General features: G+C 36.2%; 1 protein-coding gene across 1 annotated transcript in view; it reads left to right on the forward strand.

Moving 5' to 3' along the window:
• CSMD1 (CUB and Sushi multiple domains 1) overlaps positions 1-23306 on the forward strand; it is a 1116699-nt gene that overhangs the window by 899531 nt on the left and 193862 nt on the right. Inside the window, exons 24-26 of the mRNA XM_069851527.1 lie at positions 6890-7081; positions 9699-9825; positions 12195-12397. Coding sequence (XP_069707628.1) covers positions 6890-7081; positions 9699-9825; positions 12195-12397 — 522 coding nt within the window. The remainder of the gene's footprint in view (positions 1-6889; positions 7082-9698; positions 9826-12194; positions 12398-23306) is intronic.

The raw sequence follows: 23306 nt of genomic DNA on the forward strand, positions 1-23306 counted from the left end.
TGTTAAGCCAAAGTATTTTGCACTAAATAACACAAGAAAAAAATGTATGTGTTCATATTATTTCTTCTCCTTTTCTCCTCCCCACCCCTAAAAAAGAAGTAAGACTGGTTCTCTTCTCACAAGTCACCTACAGAATATTCTCTATGTACTGGCTGGCTTAGACATGGATATCTCTGTATAGGCACTTGAAGTTAGAGTAAAGTAATATGGTATCTCACCTTTAATACCTGCTGCTGTTATATTGAGTATAAATTATAATTATTATTCATTTGTTTGTTGATTCCAAAGCATACTTCCATGCTTCCTATATATGCGTAATAATGATCTTGACACAGACATATGTATTTTCATCCCTATCTCTTGCAATTATTTTTATTTATTTCTTTTGATAAAATCATCATATAGAAAAGTTAACTTCTACTTCCTGTTTATATGTATTTAACTTGCTTCTTAAATTTATGATTTTATTTTGTATCTGTGTATGTTAATGCTGAAAAGTGAACAGTAATTTTGAACAGGACATATTGACAAAAAGACTCTGGTTTGAAATTGGTGAGGAAAAGCCTTAAAACTTCTTGTAATATGCTTATTAGAGAAGAAAATTACAGAAAATAGTCTTTTATTTTCATTTTATACTCAAAAGACCTGCTAGTGACAACATGTATTAGCATCACTATTCTACATTTTACATGTTTACATAAATTTTCTTATACGTTGTTTATTTCAAAAGAAAGTACTGAAACTCCATTATCCATTGAATGATAGTCTCATTGGTCAAGTAAAACATGAACGGTCAATAAGTTGCAAAGCTTTTGAGAAGCTGAAATTGTTCTTCTCAGTTTCCAAAGGACATAAAGTAGCAGATATTATTAGCTATTGTGAACTCGCTCTGCTATACAAGCTTGTAGAAGTGTACTAGTTTATTGGAAAAATGGATTCCTTTGGTTTCTTTCAGAAGATCAGTGTTAGAATATGAAATATTTGATCGCCAAGGAATAAGAATATTTCAGTCTTCCTCACAAACACTTTACAGATACAAGAGAAAGATCTGGAGCTAATTTTGCCCCAGTGCATAGAGGCCACGCTCATTTGTCATATGTTTGAAAGTTCGTGCAAGTTTCTCATACTTCACTGTAGGCACATTATGCCAACAATTTTCTTTCTATAGGCTTCTCTATAATTCTAATTAGGTAGACATTTTGTAATTGGCACATTTTCCAGCACATAATATAGGCTTTTTTTCCCTCTACAATTGCAGGTTTCAGTATCACATAAATGATTCCAAGGCAGAATGAAAATGCTGGGAACTCTCATTTTGAATTGCATTGATTTAATTAAATAGATTGTGTTACGGATGTTTAAGATGAAATAAGTGTAGGATAAGTATTTGTTGACATTTACACCCATTTAAGAATCAATTCTAGACTCTGAACATTAATTCAAGTACCATTTCATACTTTCAATTACTCTTTGGTACTTCAAAGATGATTCTGTGTAAAACATATAGGTTTTGGGTTTTATCTTAAATTATCTGAGAATTCGATAACACTCACAGAGTTCTTGATATTTCCAATGTTTTCACATTACTCGTTTTAATATTACAACATCTGTTAATATTTCCATGTATGTACTAAAATAGGATTTATATATGTGTTTGCTCTTTCCTTTTTTTGGAGTCATCCCAAAATATTTTACTGCATGACTTTCGGAAGCTGTAGACAGATTATACATAATTTATGAGCTCTGTCTTCTGTGGCAATTAGAAATGAAAAGATATTACCTTTTTGCTGATCAGGGCCCACCCAGCCTATACTTATGGTACGCTAAGCAGTTGTAATTATTAGAGATTGTTCAACACTATTTGGAGTTCCATGGTGTATGCTTTTAAATCTTTAGTGCTTAATATATAAGCTGAAAAAATTTCTTTACATTCAGAATAATTGACCCCTCATGGCTTGTCTTGTGAGGTTTTTATGGAGATTAGCTGTTTTAATGGTATTTTCTTATCTGTAACAAACAGTAAAGTTAATGGGAAATGATATGAGTGTAAATTTAATTATCTAATTTGAGGTCATTGGTAGTGTTGACCTACACCTGTACGCTATATATTATGTTTTCAGGACACGTTCTTCTTTAGATTAGACATTTAAAGTTTTGCAAATACCCCAGCTGGCATTTCTTTTAAAATGTTATAGTTTTGGCTGATGAACTTTTTATTTAGAATCCCTACTACAAATTGCTGGAGTCCACAGAAGTTACAGCATAGGTTTGTGGATTTTTTTTATTTTATAAGAAGAAATTATCTCTGTTTTTTGCTTCCATGATCATTAAAAATTAATTTGTTCAGCGTCAGAACACCCAGAAACACAAATCTGAACTGCATCTGGCCTGAACACACAACTGAAATCCTGCAAAATTAACTAGAGCATACAGAAGGAAATGTATGAGCATTTTGTGCTTTTATGCCAATTTTATACACGGCTTGGCATAAAGTCAGAATGGTATTGACAAACAATAATTAATCCAACATAAAGCTTGCAAATAAAGTTAACCTGCCAAAAGCTGTTGAACAAATTTCATAGAATCATATAGTAGTTTGAGTTAGAAGGAACCTTAAAGATCATCCAATTCCAATGCCCCTGCCATGGGCAGGGACACTTCCCACTGGATCAGGCTGCCCAAGGCCCATCCAACCTGGCCTTGAACACCTCCAGGGATGGGGCAGCCACAGCTTCCCTGGGAAACCTGGGCCAGGGCCTCACTGCCCTCATTGTGAAGAACTTCCTCCTAATGTACAGTCTAAATCTTCCCCTCTCCAATTTGTAGCCATTCCCCCCTAGTCCTATCTCCACAAGCCTTTGTAAAAAGTCCCTCTCCAGCTTTCTTGTAGCCCCCTTCAAATACTGGAAGGTCGCTATGAGGTCTCCTCAGAGCCTTCTCTTCTCTAAGTTAAAAAAACCCAACTCTCTCAGCCTGTCCTCACATGGGAGGTGCTCCAGCACCATGGGACCACAGTATTAAGTACCACATTTATTTTACTGTCAGTTCACCTATTTCCTCTGTTTTAAAGCTATACTCTTCCATCTCCATAGGTAAAGTTTTAATTGCCACAATCTAATTTGTGTCAAAGCATGGACAAAGTTTACTAAGTCTGAGAGAAAAAAAAGGAAGTAATAGAGCCCTGCAGCCTAACTCCTTGGGTGCTCATGTGGCACCAATATTCTGGTCACCAATAACAGTTTTCTTATATGTTCTGCTAAGAGATATAATGTAATATCAGCATTCCTTTGTGTAGGAAGTAAAACATGGATGAGAACCTTTGCTCGCACTTCAGACTGTCTTTGTTGCTTTTGTCGTGTTTCAAGGGAAGAATAGAGAATGTGCAGAATGGGTACATTAGGCTTCTCTGTGACTTCTAAAGCTTGTGGCAGGATGTCTTTAACTTTTCATATCAGTGATGTCTCAGGAGTCTTCAGAGATCATTATTGCAGATGAGGAGAAAATGGAATAGTGTATCTGTCAAGTACAGAGTGCAAACAGACTGTAAAAAGGTAAACACACTAAACATGGGTTTGCACCATTTAGGCCTTTATTCCGATCAGTGAAGAGATTGAATGCCTTTTATAGACATGTCATCCTCAAGAATCAACACTGCAGAAAAAGAAAAGAGGAAAAATAAGATTCTCTGACACTACAACATACGTTATCGTACTTGTGCAAAACTTAATGCTAAATGGAATACATGAAATTAAAGCAAGTCTTGATATCTTCTGTAACAAAGATGGTTAAATAACAGTCCAGAAGGGCTTGTTTGCCCAAAAGTTCGTTTCATCTCACCCATATTTATCTATGTCTTATTAAAGATACTGCCTCTCCATGACAACATTTTTTCTGTATGTGGTAGAACATAGGGGAGAATCAATCTATCTCTCTTTCTAACTATATATTGGTCTTATGGAAAGAATATTTCACCACACATAAATACATTATTTAACCAGAGAAATTTCCTTTGTCTGTCATATGCCAGTACCAATGATAAACAAATGTTGCACCTTCTAATGGATAGGAAAGCATCTAAAAGCAGGTAGAAGAGAAATAGTGTTAGACTGGCGCATGCTGTCAAGTCAGAATTAAAATATCATCCCATCTATCAAACAACTTACATTTTCAGCGTTTTAAATAAATGTCTTTGTATATTTAATAAGGAGATTAAAATAATGAAATATAGCTATTTTATGTGAAGTTCAGCTCATCTGGATGACCTAATCATTTTTCCTATTTTTATAGTGAATGAAGAAATATAGAATTTAGAATTGTATGTTTCATCCAATCTATTTAAGGTATCTGCTTTAGGACAACATTAATCATAACTGGTAAATGTATAAGATTAAATGTCTAAAAGGCAGGCAACTGGTTTAGATATGACTTTTTAAATAATTGATGATGAGAGCTAGGTAGGATGAATGTTACTCCTTTTGTCTGGAGACTGAGCATTCTTTCTTGGTTTTTTTTTTATTTGTCAACAAAGTGGAATTGCAGGCATGTTCAAATACTCACATGGAAACAATCTTTCACAAGGGAATAATGATAAATTTCTGTAATCCATTTGTACCGTGTGTGATTATACATAGTCCTCCTGAGACACAAGCTACATTTCTGTTAGTAAACTAAACATTGTTAGGGCGTAAATATGAGCACAGCATGGGAAAGTGATTGCCTAGACTGCCACAATGTTAGGGTAAATGCTAGCATGCTTCTAGCTTGTGTTGCCTAGCAGTCTCTCAGACAATCTCAGGCATGGTGTAGTAGAATCATAGGATAATTTGGGTTGGAAGGGACTTCAAAGATCATTTATTTCCAATACTCCTGTCATGGGCAGGGATGTATCCCACCAGATCAGGCTGCCCAAGGCTCATCCAACCTGGCCTTAAACACCTCCAGGGATGGGGCAGCCGGAGCTTCCCTGGGCAACCTGGGCCAGTGCCTCACCACTGTCATGGTGAAGAAGTTCCTCTTTATGTCTAGTCTAATAGAGTCTAGACTAGATGTATGTCTATGCCTAGTAGAGAACGTGAGCTAAATTCCCAGCAAGAGGCTTGTAGACAGCCGTACTCTTTTGAATTGTGATTAACAGTGCATGGCTGTGGTTAGAACATTTGCTTGGGGCTAAACGCTTCTTCTCACAGACAGAGAGATGCAGTGTCTATGTGGTGGAATAGTATTCTTTTTTTTTGGGTGGGATTCCTTTTCCCTAAGTCTAGCTACTTAAAATTCTGAGCCACTAATAGCCTGCAATATAAAGGACCTAGGCTTACTTAACAGTGAAGGTAGAAAATAATTTCTAGAAGCCGATTTGACTGACCAATCTGATCATATGTCTAAATAAGAATTAGTTTGTTTTCTTGAGATTCATATTCCTCTACTGACTATGGAAGTAGCCTAAGCTAGGTTGTCCAAATTTAGCCTCCTAATTTTCAAAAGTCTGAGTTATACAGGTATACCCAAACCTTTGTGTCCAGTTTATGAATAAGGAAGAAAAAGGAATTTATTAGCCTTTCTTATTGGACAGTGTTACCATCTGTGCAGGAAGAAAACCAAGGTATTGGACTCCTTGCCATTTTTTCAGCTGAGATTTATCTTCTTGGTGCCAGGAAAAAGGCAACCAAAAAGATATGATACCAAGTCTAGTTTGCGTACTTGTAAAACAATGAAAGGTTATCTAGGAATGTTATTTGTCATAAATATTCTGATTTGTTATAAAGATGTCTGATTGCCTCCTAATTAATGAAGGACATAATAGAATTATAGAATGTTTTTGATTGGAAGTGGCCTTAAATATCATGTTGTTCCAACATCCCTGTCACGGGCATGGATAACTTCCACCGGATCAGGTTGCTCATAACCTCATCATGCCTAGCCTTGAATGCTACCAGGGAGGGGACATACACTACTTCTCTGGGCAAGCTCGTGTGGAGAATGAACTGAAACCAGCAAACTGAAGGGAAGACCAGTAGTCTCATTCAGTAAAATAAGGATAGCAAAATGGAAATAATTTGTTAAGTTTGAAATATGTCCTTGGGCTGGGGACATGACAGCAATAAAGGAAGAATCCAAAAATAAGAAAAATCTGCGGGTGAGAAAGATGAATTTGGAAACACTCTGTATTGCTCCAAGAACTAAGCCTCAAGGTAAAAAGGAAGGTTTAAATGCATCTTTACATTTTAACAATGCTATGTGAAGAAAATGCAGAGAAGAAAGGGTAAAATATGGAAATAGTAGTAGTTGCCTAGAATAGAGCTGCTCATTCCAAGGAGCACGGAGGGACCTGTTTATCCCATTCAGTGTGTTAATAGGCCAAAAAAGGGGCTATTAATTGAAAACGTGTAGGAATATTTCTTCACTTCAGCATAGAAGAGTCTGAAGCCGTGCTATCCTGACATTAGGATGGATGAAATAACTTTCACATTTTCTTACTGGGTTAACATTATGACCTGCTGGCTTCATTATGGAGATTAGACAAGGAAGTGAAGCTCTCACTGCCAAATACACGGTCGATACTTCCTTTCCTCTGAATAAAAAAGAATAAAAGAATAGAAATTGCATAAATCAATAAATTGCTCACTAATTTCTTTTAGGATAGTGCAGATACATGTTTTCTTCAATAAGCTAATGCCATAATCAGATATCAAATGAATAATTAGCTATTGATGTTTCAGTTTCTGATTTATCCAAATTATATATAAATTTTCTTTGGTCACTGTGGATACATAGAAACTAACTATGTCATGAGAATACAATTTACTTCAATATCAGATTCATTGGCATTATATTTGCTATTTTAGGCCTTTGTATCACTTTTGTTATTTTGTCTTCCCATTGCTTTTTTTAGGTTTTGATCTAGTGAAGTGTGAAGATCCTGGCATACCAAATTATGGCTACAAGATCCGAGATGAGGGGCATTTTATAGACACTGTGATTTTATATAGCTGCAATCCTGGCTATACAATGCATGGCAGTAGTATTGTGACCTGCTTAAGTGGAGATCGAAGAGTATGGGACAAACCTTTGCCTACTTGCATAGGTAACATAAATTGTGACAATGAAATATTCTGGTCTGGTGTTTCAAGAAAACAACCAAATGTTCTGTCTTTGGTGTGATAATGTGTGAACATATTTTAAATTTCAAGTAAAGATTTAATATGGACATCCAAGCATAACTTCTTTGAAACAGGTGAAAGGCTATTAATGCCTAGGAAACTACCAAGTAAGTATTTGAATCAATTCTAATATACATGTTAGTTTCAAGTATACTAGGTGAATAAATCCATCCATCTGCCTATTTACTTTTCTTAACATAGTGATTTGTCTTCTAATCTATATGTGGGAAGTTTAAATCTCATCCATACAGTACTTAAAAAAATAAAATGACACTAAAAAGTCAGGTATATTCCAATCTGACCTGGAGAAAGATAGGGGAGCCAGAATCAAGTGACTCTAAAGGAAATTCCCATGTTTACTCCTGTAGAACATCTTTCATAACACATCTCCAAAATATTTTTGACCAATACGTATATTTTTCATGCTGACTTTATTTAGTTTACTATTATTTATCACTGCTAAGTCATGCTGCCTCCACTTCCATATCACTATCTGTATTTCCATTTTTATTGCTAACAGTATACTTTTAACCTTCAATATTCTTCTTATGATTATTACTTTCTCTTTTTTTTTTCTTTTTCCTTATACTTCGATTTTGTACCTTGCGTTACTAGGTTGGGTTTCTGTATTTTGTTACTAATATTTTGGAATCATTTGTACCAAAATATCTTACATCTTGAGGTCCTCACTTCATCTCTAACTGAAATTATGCCCTGATATCAGCAGACTATCCAATTGTCCTTTAGTAACCTCAGGCAGGTTTTGTTCTTGCTTTCTGTCTGCTCAACCACAAAGCTCTTTCTGTATACTTTTATCTCCCTATATACCATTTTATTTGCTATCCCTGTTCTTATTTTAAAACATAATTTAGGGATTGTGTAATTTTTGTATAAATCCATCTTCCTGTTTCTCAATTTAAAACTCTTCTAAAACATTCACTAGCTCCCCAAGGAGTTAAATGTTCACTGTTGTCTCTGAAAATCATCTAAACTATTATTTATATACTATTTTTTTCTTCAGATTTATCTTACGCTGTCATAGTTTTATGTCTTCATACTCTGATTTGACTGGATTCCTTTCCTTCCTTTTTCTTAAGTTGCCATGTACTTCCAAACATCATGTTTATTCCTAATATTTTCTTAATATTATCTTACTTCATAGAATAGAATCATAGAATAGTTTGGGTTGGATCAGGCTGCCCAAGGTCCATCCAACCTGGCCTTGAACACCTCCAGGGATGGGGCAGCTGCAGCTTCCTTGGACAATCTGTTCCAGGGCCTCATCACTCTCACGCTGAAAAAATTCCTTCTCATGTCTAGTCTAAATCTGCCCCTCTCCAATTTATACCCATTGCCCCTAGTCCTATCACTACAAGTCTTTGTGAACAGTCCATCCCCAGCTTTCTTCTAGTTGCTTTCAGGTACTAGAAGGTCATTATAAGGTCAGACCAACAGATAGACAAGTTCATCAGTCACCTTATTTCCTATACAGTTATTTTCTTTCTTGGTAAAAATTTAATTGTTTACAGTGACATGATGGCATGTGTAAGAATTATTTGTTAGGAGTGTTGCTTACGTATTATTTGATCTATTTTCTGTGGTTCTCTCACCAAGTTTGTCTTACACTATGCTTGCTGTACAGTTGTGCTTGAAGAGTTCTCTGTGGTAGCTTTTTTTAATAACACTACCTGTAGGGCAACACTGTAAATAAATCAGAAGTCCAGGTAGATCACTTAACTGAAGATTAACTTAACCTTTTTGGTTCAGTGGCAGCTGACTGTTACACAGTTCCAGTTTCATCAAAATGCATCTTTATACTGGTCAGACTTTATACTGCTCTAAACAGGCAACGTAAGAAATACTTGATTCTGGATGCTTAGCACTGCAACTAGTCTCTCCACAAGGTTAAGATAGCATTGGGAATAAAAATGTTTTAAAACACACACTACACACTTTCAAATCACAGCTTTCTTATTTACTCTCTCACTCATGGGTGTACTACATTTAAATTTTAAAATACTAAGGGAAATTACTAGACAATATCTAACAGCTTTTGCATTTAATTAAACTTGAGGTTATATAGAAGTAACTTGAAAGCAATAAACTAAAGGCATTTTGACATTAGAACAAAGAGAACACAATTACCGTTACAAAAGTCAAGGCTGTAAAATCTGAATTTGAGATTCAAAGTTACTTAGAAAAGCCAAACACGTTAATGGGCTATTTCTGAAGCAGTTTTACTCTCTTGCTGATGTTAAAATTGTGCTTTTGTATTCTCAGTTGATATTGAGCTACTCTTGTCAGTAAAGTAACGTAATCACAGGAGGATGGTTTATTGCTTTAAAACGAGGTAGGAATGAGATCATTGTATGTACATGTTTAACTGGTGTACAGGCTTGGTTTTTCTATATGTGCACTGCTTCAGAGATATTAGGTCATCCTGTTATCTTTTCAGAAGACAGATGTGAAAGGAACAGAAAATGGAAGTGCAAAATACCATGATGTTGTTAAAATTAAATGGAATCTTTACTTATTTTGTAGCTGAGTGTGGTGGTCGAATTCATGCTGCTACATCAGGGCGCATTTTGTCCCCTGGTTACCCAGCGCCATATGACAACAATCTTCATTGCACTTGGATTATTGAAGCAGATCCAGGAAAAACAATAAGGTACATGCTTAATATCAATATTTATTGTTGACTTCACTATTTTATAAATTACAGTCTCTGCTGTACATTCTCACACTCTTCTACACAAGCTTTTGTTTATTAACTCCTCCTTGCATTCATAAAATTGATGCTTGTCATGTTGGCATTTATGAATGCCATTCCTCTAGGTATCTAAATTGTGTAGGGGTTGCTTAGGCATCTAATTCAGAACCATGAATTCTGTTAGATAATATGGACTATAAATCTTCAATGTGGTATAGAGTGGCGCTCTGCTATACGTTTTTCTAGCTGCTAACAAGCTAAAGTGCCAAGCTGTCAGATCTGGTTTCAAAATTCTTCCCTTGAGTCATTGTAATGCCATTATTTGATAACTTACTGTCACATTCAATGCAATATTTTGTTTTAAATCAAATATAATTATTCAACAATATTTCTTAAATGCATTACTTCAAGGAGCTACAAAGTTCTTGACTGTCTGCCAAGAGGGCTCAGACATCAGGCTTCTTGGACCTTGTTGGATATCTACTAAAAGCTGTATTTTTGTCATGAATGCTTTGATCTGATGATTATTTGAAAATTAACAACAGTAGGAGAGAAAATTAGTGCCGTGAGGTTTTATATACAACTCTGAAGGGTTTTCACTTTCCATTCCTGCTCACTTCTATCATATCATTATTAGCATATATAACATTTTGAGTTTTCTAAGTATCAGACTTTTTCTCTGTAATCATTTGAATAATAAGACCAGCAGCCTATCAGAAGACAATGAGAGTTATCAAACATGAGAAAAATGTAGAGATTTTAATAAGAAGTGCATACTGGACTGAGAGAATGCTTAGTAGATAAGTACTGGAACTTCTCTCCACATAGAGTAGGCAATATGACAGAAGATGGAAGAAATTAGAATACAGAAAATGAGGGAAACACACCTGGTGAATCTAGAGCTTTTATTTTTATAATGATTTATGGGAAAACAAGGAAGGATTCATGAACTTACGCAGAAGGAAATCAGTAATACAAGAACAACTGCTAAAAAATTTTCTCCTTATACTTTGCTGTTGATGTATAGCTAAATCACTCAAGGGAAAAAATACAATATTTAAAGACCTCAATTTTGCTGTAGTAATGCACCATTCAAAAACTTTGAAATGGCAAATTTTGTTCAATATTCGAGCGCGTTTGTCCATTTCTAACAGGAAGTTGCTGTGAAAGCAAGAATGTAACAAAAATATTTAACTCCTAATCAAGATAGAGAATCTTAATTTCTGCAATTTAAAAATGATGTATTTGTACTAATATGTTTAATGCCATGCAGCAGAGATTACTTTTTTACTCCAGTGACAGGATAGAAATATGTGATTTCCTGTGAGTGTGTTATTTCAGATTTTATATATATATATATTTCATTTGAGCAAAAAGTTAGCAAACAGTAAATGGCTTCGTTATTCAGTTTGTGTGATCAGAGGTTTTAACTGTTCACTTAAGTAGAAATCATTACATTTTAAAATTAAACAGAAAAACTATATAAGAAATGACAATTTATTCAATGGTTTTGGGTTTTTTTTCCATTTTTGTTTTTAATTATCCCTTTTCACTAAGCCAGATAACAAATAGCCTCCATTATAGGTGATTTCAATGCATCATTTACATTTAAATGACCATTTTCGAAGTAATGATTTCCGATCAATAATAAATGTAATGACAAACTTGAAACCAAAAAAAGTTTTGATATGTACCTATTAGATTTCTCAATATAAAAAATGTAAATAGTCAGAACTTGAAGTCAATGCACACATTTTGACTGATAACATAACAGTCTTGAACACTATTCTATATCTAATTATTGCTTGGAGATAAAAACAGATTATCAATTTATAATGCAATTTTATATTCTATGAACTTTGGTGTGAGATAGAATCATACATTTTTTGGTTTGTATAGGAAAGAAAACACTATGCTGACAGAATTTCCAGTGCTGTGTGTGCTATTGTCCAGCAGCTACTTTTTTTTTTCAATTAGATTTAATTCAAGCCAATCAGTATTCTTGGAATACTCATTTGAACAAGGAGAGGAAATCTTTGCTGAAATCTTATCCCTTAAAACATTTATCATTAAAATTAATTTAGAGAACAATTACTAGATGCACTTAATGGTATTTTTTGTAATTCAGCATTTATAGAACACAATAGCACATTTCTTACAGGAACTGCTCATCCAGCAGGAAGAATGGATAATGGTGCAGGACCATCAGCCCTTCTCCAGTTCTAAACAGCCTCTCAAAACTAATGGCAGTTTGGGAACGATTGCTTGGAGTTTTGCATAATTGTGTGTAGTGAGTAATGTACAAAGCTTTCACTTTCTCTTTGCAGTCTGCATTTTATTGTTTTTGACACCGAAGTTGCTCATGACATCTTGAAGGTATGGGATGGGCCTATTGAGAGCAGCATACTTCTGAAAGAATGGAGTGGCTCAGCCCTTCCAGAAGATATTCACAGCACTTTCAACTCATTAACATTACAATTTGACAGTGATTTCTTCATCAGCAAATCCGGATTCTCTATTCAGTTTTCAAGTATGTAAATATTTTTTCTTCTCTAACAGAGAAAATATATAAGCCATTTTTAGATCTTATATATATTAATGATCTCTCTAATCTCACAACTTTCTGTCTTGTTTTATTTATTTTATACATTGTGCAAATAGCTACTAGTAGGGAGAACTTTTTATTTGCTTTTTATGTTTAAGTTTTCTTATTCCTTTTTTTTGCACAACAACCACATGCCTAGCATTATCCATATAATGTTATTTACCAAGTAAAAATTGGTTTGTACATGCACACATCTTCTGCACTGGTTGTTTTAAATCTTCCTACCGGTGTTACCTAATAATATCATACTTTTGTTTATAACTTAGGTTGCTTAGGGGGTGTTTCTCCAAACATTTGTTGAACGATGCATCATTTTTATGACCTTAACCACTGTCTTTGTATCCGACTAAGCTGAAGATTAAAATATATCTTACCATGTTGAAATGTATTTACAAATTTACATTTAAACTAATCAAATTAATCTTCAGGTCTAAAGTGAAAGTTCTTCTGTATGCAGAAGAGCTGTGATAAGTATTGTACATGCATTCCAATATTGTAAAACTGGGTTTGTGGAGTTTTCTATGATTTTATGACTGAAATATTAAGAACTGAAGGCAGGACTGCAGGAGGACAATATCATTACCTTTGACTCAAGTCGCTGCATCCTTATATAACTAGATGTAATGCATGGAAGTGAATTTCTGCTCAGGAACACAGGAAAATTATGAATCAGTATTAGAGTAGGATTATTTTTTAAAATCCCTTCTGTAGGTGTTATCATTCAGAAGTGAAGGGCACGAATAGACTTTCAGTCATTATTATTTGCATGAAGAAATACACTTTGGGGATTTCCCAGTCTCTAAATAATACATTTTGCATTTACCTGTTTACTCCATTTTCTGTGATATTTTTCTGAATATTTTACCCCCCAAAACCACAGGCTCTTCCATCATCCCTAAGATACCTAGTTAAAAGTACGTAAAATGAATTAAAGACAAAGAGCAAGATAAATGTTTCTAAAATCTCTAAGCAGTGTGCTATGTATTATGCTCCTTTTCATGTTGTTTGTAAAAAGTTAAATTTGTGGAAATGGAAGGGTTTTTTACTCAGTTAGGATGAACAAATGTATTTAATATTATAGTGTATGAAAAATATTTATAGGTTGCTGAATAAGTTTTGAAAGGAAGAGAACATTTAAGTGGTTAGATTTGTCAACGTGTTATTCGACCTTCAGTGATGCTTATAGTAAATAGGAATCAATTTAGTGCTTTAAGGTTGGAAGAACCAATTTTGTCATCTTAGTGTAATATCTGATGGATCTACTCCATCAGATCATGCTGGAAATTGCAGATTATGTCTTACTGGAATTAATTGGAATTAGTGCTGAAGAACAGAATGCCTCAGCTCAAGTAAAGAGAAAATGATATTAAAGTTTCATTCACCTTGCCTGACAAGTAGAATGTTTTATTAATTTTTAACTATATGGAGTAAAAACTATGATTTAAGTAACATATTCAAATAAATGTTAAACTATTTAATCTAAAAATCACAGTTTAGCTTATTTAGTCTCCCTGGGGCAATGGACAGACCACTATGGCCCTAATCTAAAAAGGATTTAAACTAATTAATCTATGGCTGAGTGAGGGTCTTTACATGCTGTCATATTCATCGTGTGTTCATACTGTCAGCCAGTTTATAGCAAAGCTGCAGAGAATATTGAAAATTCACTACTTTAGTAGTTTCTAAATGAATGAATAAAGGAATCTTGAGTTGCTTAAACTTTTTTCTAGTGTTTGCAGAAGGTCTATGTGTGTTATTACAAAAGAGGTAACTGTTCAGGTTTTGTGTCTTTGTGTCACTTGAATGGTTTTCAAGTGTTGCAATTTTTAGTGAGTAAATTTTATCTATATACAAACCAAGAAGTAAACTTCAGCTTCAGAATTGCCCAGGACTGGAAAATTTTCGTTACTCTGGACTTCTTACGCATTTAACTTCTCTGTTGGGTTATGGAATTGTCATGAGTGCCTACACCCACTGATGGGATCGTACACAGGATATACGTCTGAGAGTAACAGGTCAAATGGATAGTTTAAAGATGCAGCATTGAAATGCTAACCTTCAGCTAGACAACCCATTTCACTGTGCTGTGAGTGTGATTGCTTTCTATACTTTGCATTCTAGAATGTCCTTACTGCACCTGCCTAAAAAAAAGTGTGCTGTGAAAAGGTAGTGTGAGGTAGTAAAAATTACTTACCATAGATTGTAAACCTAACAAGAGGCATTTTTTAATGGAAAAAATATAAATAGCTGAAGTTTACAAAGTGTTAGAATAGTATTAAAAGTGGCTTGTCTTGCCCACTCAGCTCAGCATGTGGAGCGTGAGGATACGAACTGACAAGAGTGATTATGTTAATTGTAATCAGTCTAGTGCTTTTCATTAAAACTTAATTACCATTTAATCATGCATAAAAGGACAAAAAATGGAGTTCACTGTAGAAAATTGACCTTTACTCTAGGGGTTAAATACATTTAAACTATGTATCACAAGCCAGGGATGTCAATTAACTCTTTCTGGTTACGATACAAACAAGGAAAAGTTGGTGTTTGGCTGCTTTATTCCAAAGAAACAAAGTTATTAGCAACAAAAATTTCCTGCCTAAGTTGACCATAAAAAAGAGGTATTGGCTAACCTAGCTTAAGTCTGCTTGACATGTCTAACATAAATGGGATAAATTTCCCTCTGAAGTTGCCTTTTTCTTTTATCAGCTATAGACCTAGATATACTAATATGCCCTAAATCTCAAATGTCTAGGAATCTAAGAGCAGGTTAAATGAAACCTACCTGTCTTTTCACAGGTGTCTAGTTTCCTTTAAGTTGCCATAAGATATCCCGGCTATTCTCCATCTGCCACTCCAGAAGGTCACACACCCATAAGATCCTTGGTCATATCTTCCAGTCCTGTGCAGATACCTTGAATATTGTAAAGCATCTTGAGTGAGATTAGACACCTATGTTGAGGCAGATCAATCTTGCTCTGAATGCTTTAACTTCAATCACTCTAAATATCTAAAAGCACTCGGATCTCAAGCTAGCAAGTGGTCCATTGCTTTCATTGACCTCAGTCTTATTTCATTGAGAGCCTGAGGCTGAGGGGAGACCTCATTGCTCTCTACAACTGCCTGAAAGGAGGTTGTGGAGAGGAGGGTGCTGGGCTCTTCTCCCAAGTGACAGGGGACAGGATGAGAGGGAATGGCCTCAAGCTCCGCCAGGGGAGGTTCAGGCTGAACATTAGGGAAAAAAAAAATCACATAAAGGGTCATTGAGCACTGGCAGGGGCTGCCCAGGGAGGTGGTTGAGTCTCCTTCCCTGGAGGTGTTTAAAGCATGGGTGGAAGAGGTGCTGAGGGGCATGGGTTAGTGTTGATAGGAATGGTTGGACTCGGTGTCCAATGGGTCTCTTCCAACCTGGTGATTCTATGATTCTATGATTCTCTGATATAATTTGTTAACTTGATGTTTAATAAAAGCAACAGAAGTGGCAGTTGCTAGGAACAGCACTGCCAGTTCCTAGTCACATCAGCATTCTGACAGACTCAGTCCTATTTTAACAAGAGCTAAGATAAGTTGTACCTTTAAGTCTAGCCGTTGTTTCTTGAACCAAATTCTTAGCTGTTTTAACTTAAGAGAACTGTACCCTTTTCTTAAACTAAATGATCATTCACAGTTCCACAACTGTTTTCATAGATTTTGACCCTAAGGCTAAAATACATCAAAGGATTATTCGCACTCTTCTTATACTGGAAAAAACATTATGAGTTTTCTACAGTCAGACCCATCCGTGATCATCTTCCATGCCCACCTCTGGTTCTATGGCATTCTTAATTTCTCTCTGTCATAGCATTCTATAAGCTTTAACTACTTTAACTAGCAATATACTGATCTCTGCTTTCATGTGAACAGAAAAGTTATCTTTTTTTTTTGCTAGTACAGAACAACTGGCAAAAATTTAATAAAGCTGCAGAGTTCTTTCTCAAAGTTCTTTATAATGTTTCTTTGTTATTAGAAGAACTTCAGACACTCACTTTATTAAAAGTGAAGATACAAAATGAAAGCATTTGTATAGTTAGTTCAGTCCAATTTTTTTCTATTGTTTTCTCTTAGAGTAAATGCAGATGTAAGCAATGATGAGTAAAGATGTCTGGCTAAATCTTTATCTTAACAACACAAGTCATCAAGTACGGTAATGAAAATGAACAACTTAAAAAAAAAGAGTTAATTAGAACAATTATTTGGAAATTACGGTGTCTGATGTTGACACATTTGTTGATATTTTACTTTCCCTTACAAGAGCTTCATCATCAGCACTTTTGTGTTTGATAGTTCCTAATAATACTGTGTTCAATCTGACAAATCTGTTTAAACGATGATGCTTGCTTCTGTCCAGTTTTGTAATTCTATTTGATTATTTGTTTGTTTACAGCAATTCTTACAGTAACCATGTCACCTATCTTGAAGTTTTAGAGCACTGTTGTCTTGCAAATTGTTCTTTTATGCTGACATATCTTTTAATCACTTGTCTAATGGCCTGAGCTACTACATTTAAGTAGTATAAGCACTTCCATGACAGAAGCTTAATTGTTAGGGTTCATCATGCAATTGTTCCAGTTTGGTTCACAATGAAATTATCAGGAAAAGGGGGTGTAGCACAAAAATAAATCCTAAGACAAATTTACGCGTGCATAATCACATATTATTGCCTTACTAAGTATAGCTAAATTTTGAGTTCAAAGAAAATTAAATCCATTAAGTCATCCCTTTTAAAAATAAATAAAAGGGCACTACACAAGAATTCAAGGTTGCCCTTTAAATTCTGCAACCTAATTATTTCACAGTTCAGTACTTCCCCTTCTCTCTGTGATGTTATAAATGTTGCATTGCAACAATTTCATGAAACTGTGTCATAGCATTCCAAGCCATCATCTAACCCACGGTACTTTCAGCCTCACAGAGAGTAGCAATTGTTCATTTGGTTCCAGTGGAGCTAAGCAGAAATGAAGCTTGTAGGTTACTTTAATGGTTATGTCTAAATTTGTGAGCTTCAGTATTTCAGACATAATTAAAGAGTCTGCATTAGCATTTAGGTTTCCTTTTTTCTTTACATTCTTGGACAATACAAGACATTCAAATATGTGATTTATGCTCCTTTGCACAGTTCCTAGTCTATACATTTACACGTACCACATGAGATTCATTTGAGAAAGAAAATACTAGTCTGCCACGTTTGAAAATGCTTGTTAGTCTGAAATCTTTGCAAAGCTGAGGTACAATATCTCAGATCTGGTTTGCCAAAATTCTTCTCAAACTTATGCACTAAACATGGCAAGTTTGTCCATGGCCTGCAGGTTATAAGCCTAGCTCCTGAAAAGTCTTTATTATTTTTATAAATACTTGGATAAAAAAAAATAAAGTGTCTGTAGCGTAACACTACAGTAAATGGATTACTTGATTGTTTACCACATAGTGAAAACAATACTGATTAAGGGGATAGGTGGTTTTTTTCTTGAGCTACAATAGATTACAGGCTAAACAAACTGAAACAAAAGAAAGGGCCTTCAGGTAAAAGATTAATTAGGCACAAACCTATTATACTGCTCACAAAGCTACAGACACACATATATACATTGTGTCGTATTCTCAAAACCATTTTCTTATTGATTTTCAGTGAAGTTTTAAATCAATTTTGAAAGCTTAATTTGAGGGCCAAATCCAAAATAAGATCTAAGATGGAATTCTGGAGGATTATTAAATTAATAAAGGTTATTAAACTAAAAGCAGAAAGGCTTAACACAGTGGCTGCCAACATATGGAGGCCTGAAAACTCTCTAGCAGGCTGTGGATTTCTCAGCTAACAATTCTTCTGGCATCCACCTCTAGTTCCATGTTTTGAGAGCATAGAAACCTGTTCCACTCTAAGGAGGTGAGACAGTAGGCGATGGGAATTTGTACAGCCTAATGTATCACATAGCTTACTGCTTAGAACGCATCCAAGAACTGAGAAACAGTGACATAGTTATTTTCTAACTTAGTAGAATTAAAATCCCCTCTCCCAGCTATGCGATTTTAGGCACATAATTTTTCTCAATTGTTCCTAAAAAGTCTAACTGGAATTTGGTTTGATTTAGAATCCCTGAGTCTAAAATATGGTTATTGCTTTCCTTACTTTACAGCGTATATGGTTTAACTGAGTTCAGCTTCAGGTCTCTTAATCTCTTTTCTTTTTTGAAAATTATACATGGCAATGTTACATCACGGCATGTACGTGACTTTTCTCGTAACTATGTAGGCTACATATTACTTACATGTCTATATTTTAGTGTAAGGGCTGAGATGAAAAGATGCCAGAAAAACTAATGACTTTTAATGTGTGGGTTATTTATAAATGCTTATAACTTCTATACCATTTATGTATTTGTAAAATACCAAATGAAGCAATAGTAGACTTGTAATTTTCATGAAGTAACAGAACCTCTTGGGAATCTTGAGAAGTAAAACAATTTGGAAAGGAGACAAGTCTAAGAGTTGACAGTCTGTCTAAATATTCACTTCACTAGACGACACTCCAGCGCTTAAATGTCTGGAGCTGTTTTTAATTAGGATCAAGTGTATCTGGCATGATGAAAAGATTGTGAGTTTCAAATACATAAAATAACAAAATAACTTCTGAAGCAGTAGTAAGGAAAGTGTAAAGAACATTTTGGTGTTTATTAAACATCTATGTTTGGTTTTAAACAAAAAAAGGAGCTAGAGGAGCAAAATGAGGCTCCCATGATCCAAGAGGAGGTGCTCAGAGCCTTGCTAGCCCAACTAGACAGCCACAAGTCCATGGGGCTGGATGGGATTCATCCAAGGGTATTGAAGGAGCTGGTGGATGTGCTGGCCAAACCCCTTTCCATCATCTTCCAACAGTCCTGGAAGACTGGGGAAGTCCCACTGGACTGGAGGCTGGCTGATGTTGTGCCCATCTACAAGAAGGGTCGCAGGGAGGATCCAGGGAACTACAGGCCTGTCAGTCTGACCTCAGTGCCAGGGAAAGTCATGGAGCAGGTGATCTTGAGTGCTATCATGAAGCACATGCAAGAGAACCGGGTGATCAGGCCCAGTCAACATGGGTTCACAAAAGGCAGGTCTTGCCAAACTAACCTGATCGCCTTCTATGACAAAGTGACCCGGCTACTGGATGAGGGAAAGGCTGTGGATGTGTCTTCCTGGACTTGAGTAAAGCCTTTGACACAGTTTCTCACAGCGTTCTGCTTGAGAAACTGTCAGCCTCTGGCCTGGACAGGCGCACACTCTCCTGGGTGGAAAACTGGCTGGATGGCCGGGCCCAGAGAGTGGTGGGAAATGGTGTGAAATCCAGCTGGAGGCCAGTGACAAGTGGGGTTCCCCAGGGCTCAGTGCTGGGTCCAGCCCTGTTCAATGTCTTCATCAATGACCTGGATGAAGGCATCGAGTGCACCCTGAGCAAGTTTGCGGACGACACTAAGCTGGGTGGAAGTGTTGATCTGCTGGAGGGTAGGGAGGCTCTGCAAAGGGATCTGAACAGGCTGGACCACTGGGCTGAGTCCAATGGCATGAGGTTTAACAAGGCCAAATGCCGGGTCCTGCACTTGGCGCACAACAACCCTGTGCAGTGCTACACACTGGGAGAAGTCTGTCTAGAAAGCTGCCTGGAGGAGAGGGACCTGGGGGTGTCGGTTGACAGCGACTGAACATGGGCCAGCAGTGGCCCAGGTGGCCAAGAAGGCCAATGGCGTCTTGGCTTGTATCAGAAACGGCGTGACCAGCAGGTCCAGGGAGGTTATTCTCCCTCTGTACCCGGCACTGGTGAGGCCGCTCCTTGAATCCTGTGTTCAGTTCTGGGCCCGTCACCGCAAGAAGGATGTTGAGGCTCTGGAACGAGTCCAGAGAAGAGCAACAAAGCTGGTGAAGGGGCTGGAGAACAGGCCTTATGAGGAACGGCTGAGAGAGCTGGAGGTGTTTAGCCTGGAGAAGAGGAGGCTGAGGGGAGACCTCATTGCTCTCTATAACTACCTGAAAGGAGGTTGTAGAGAGGAGGGTGCTGGCCTCTTCTGCCAAGTGACAGGGGACAGGACAAGAGGGAATGGCCTCAATCTCCACCAGGGGAGGTTTAGGCTGGACATCAGGAAAAAATTCTTCACAGCAAAGGTCATTGGGCACTGGCGGAGGCTGCCCAGGGAGGTGGTTGATTCACCTTCCCTGGAGGTGTTTAAGGGACGGGTGGACGAGATGCTAAGGGGCATGGTTTAGTGTTTGATAGGAACGGTTGGACTCGATGATCTGGTGGGTCTTTTCCAACCTGGTTATTCTATGATTCTATGATTCTATAGATTAACAGTGAAATGAATATTAAAAGGCATCTGTCTTTTGCAACTGGTGTGTATTTGACAGTCAAAATTGTAAAAAGTGTTGTTTTCTGGGATGTTTGGTTGCATAACCTTTCAAGAAGAAAATGGAGATATTCAGCGATTTGTTGATAAAATATACTAATTAATAGCAGAGATAGGCTTTTGCTCATACACTTGAAAGTATTATGATTCTTTACCAGATATGTACTATACTGGTCTATTTTTTAGAGTGGTTATTGTCTGTCAAATAAGAAATAACTTCTCTGAGGTCGTGACCATGCTTTCTTTCCCTTGTGGCCAAGTATGCATTTAGTAATCTGCACTAATATAGGATGTCAGGCAAATTGTCAGAGCAGTGCCTAGGGAGTACTTACACAGTACTCATTAGCAGTGACAGCCCTTACTTTAATTCTTGGATTGATGCTTATAAATTTTGGTAGAAAAAAAGTCCACCACTGTTAAAAAAAAACAACCAAACTGTACATGTCTTTTGCTTCATTTGATGTAGGAACCATCCCAAGGTATGAGATGTACTATTTTGAAATGGTAACACGGTCAGAAAATTATGAATAATAAAATGTTAAATAAAGCTTTTGTGATGGTAGTGTCTTAATTATCATAGCCCATAAATTTTTACATAGAGATGTTTTACAGTTTCTGGGTTGGTCTAAGTGACTGTCTATTTGCTGGAACATGCATAAAATCTTTTTGCAATCTGAAATATTTTTTTCTCATTTTGTTTATTCTTTTTTCAACCTTTCTGTCTCCTCTAAATTTGCAACACAGAAAAAATAAGAGTTTTCCAGTTGCACAGCTTGGTAACTGCTTCAGTTTAGCAAATGTTTAGTGGCTCTTGTGTTTTCTTATAATGCTGTAATCTTTTGATGTGGATGGAAGGAGATGATGCAGTTATTAATACAGAAAATGCACTACTGGTATATTATGGTCACAAAGGTTGCATAGTAGTGGTAGTGACGGAGCTCTTTAATCTTAAAAAAGCCTTTGGGTTGTACTATATGAAATGAGATAAAAAAAAATATATATAATGATATATTAATGCTTCCTGAGACTGGAACACGAAAAATTTAAAAAAACCCACAGTCTCCCACAAAAATAACGTAGGGGCAATAGGGCATTATTACTTAACTTTATAGAAGAGATGAAAGAGACTGTGGCTTTCTATTTAGAAAAGAACGCAGAAAATTATTATCAAGCATGAAGAATTAAAATTGTATGTTAGAACTCTTTGGGCCTGTAATTTGTAATGATATGCTAACCCCCAAACACTTCAGATGCTATATACTGCTCAAAATATAGAAAGAAGTAGTCACTGCTACCCCAGAGAGCACTGGAGAATGGCACAGCTAAATATGATAATTTCCAATAACTTTTACTCATAAGCCAACGAAGCGGTTAGCCCCAGTTTAAAGAATGGCATTAACATTACATCTGCGAACTTTAACAATACTTTTAATAAATTCCATCAGCTCTTCTCTGAGTGCTCTTCATAGGTCTGATCATGTCTTACAGACAGCAGAGCAAAATTACTCCTTGAAAAGACATCAGCATCCAGGTCCAGTGGGAGGTGTCCCTGCCCGTGGCAGGGCAGGTGGAACTAGATGATCTTTAAAGGCCCCTTTCAACCCAAGCTATTCTATGATTCTGTGATCAAATATAAAGTTGAGATGGTTATGAATCATGTTCTGTCTGATGTGCAAGCACACAGCATATGTAGTTCATATTAAAAAAAAAAGAATAATTTACTACTGATGTTTCTTATTTTTCAAGGATTATTCCTTGCAGTAAAAGTGATGACCATGTGGATTCTTAAAATAGTCCTTGTTCTGGATTCAAGAAGTTTTAGACTTGGTTAAATTAAGATAATGAAAGTGATAGAGGGACTTCCTTGTAGATACAAACCAATATCCTAAATGCTGATTGTGTCACTGCTTTTGTGACTTCTAATTTGCGCTTTTGCTCACAATTGTCATAAGGCCTTTGAAAACAACACGGTTGGATAGAGCATCCAGGACTGATAGGAAACAGGGTGTGATTCAGTAATTTAGGGACAGTATCCTCTAGGGATGGAACTGTCTTTCCTTGGGAAGACAGCAATATTTACAGCGACTTAGGATATCGAATACCTGAACCCATTAGAAGAGAACTGGCATCTTCCACAAATCCATAGTGAATGCATATTGGTGTATCCACTTTCTGCATGATTACGTGCTTTAGGTCATACCGTCCTGATTGCTATGCTCAGTTTAACATTGCCTTTTTAATCTTTTTTTTTTAAAAAAGTAACATCCATACCTAAACTCAGGAGACTGAACATAGGAGACATATTTTACTTAGATTCACTTTGAGTGTATGCTAAGAAAGTTGTTGCTTGCCCCTGAAATGGGAACTTTAGTGCTGCATAAAACTGCTATTTGATTCAGCCAGCTGGGTAAACACAGCATTTGCAT

This window comes from Phaenicophaeus curvirostris, chromosome 2 (assembly GCF_032191515.1).
Source record: "Phaenicophaeus curvirostris isolate KB17595 chromosome 2, BPBGC_Pcur_1.0, whole genome shotgun sequence".
NCBI lineage: Eukaryota > Metazoa > Chordata > Aves > Cuculiformes > Cuculidae > Phaenicophaeus > Phaenicophaeus curvirostris.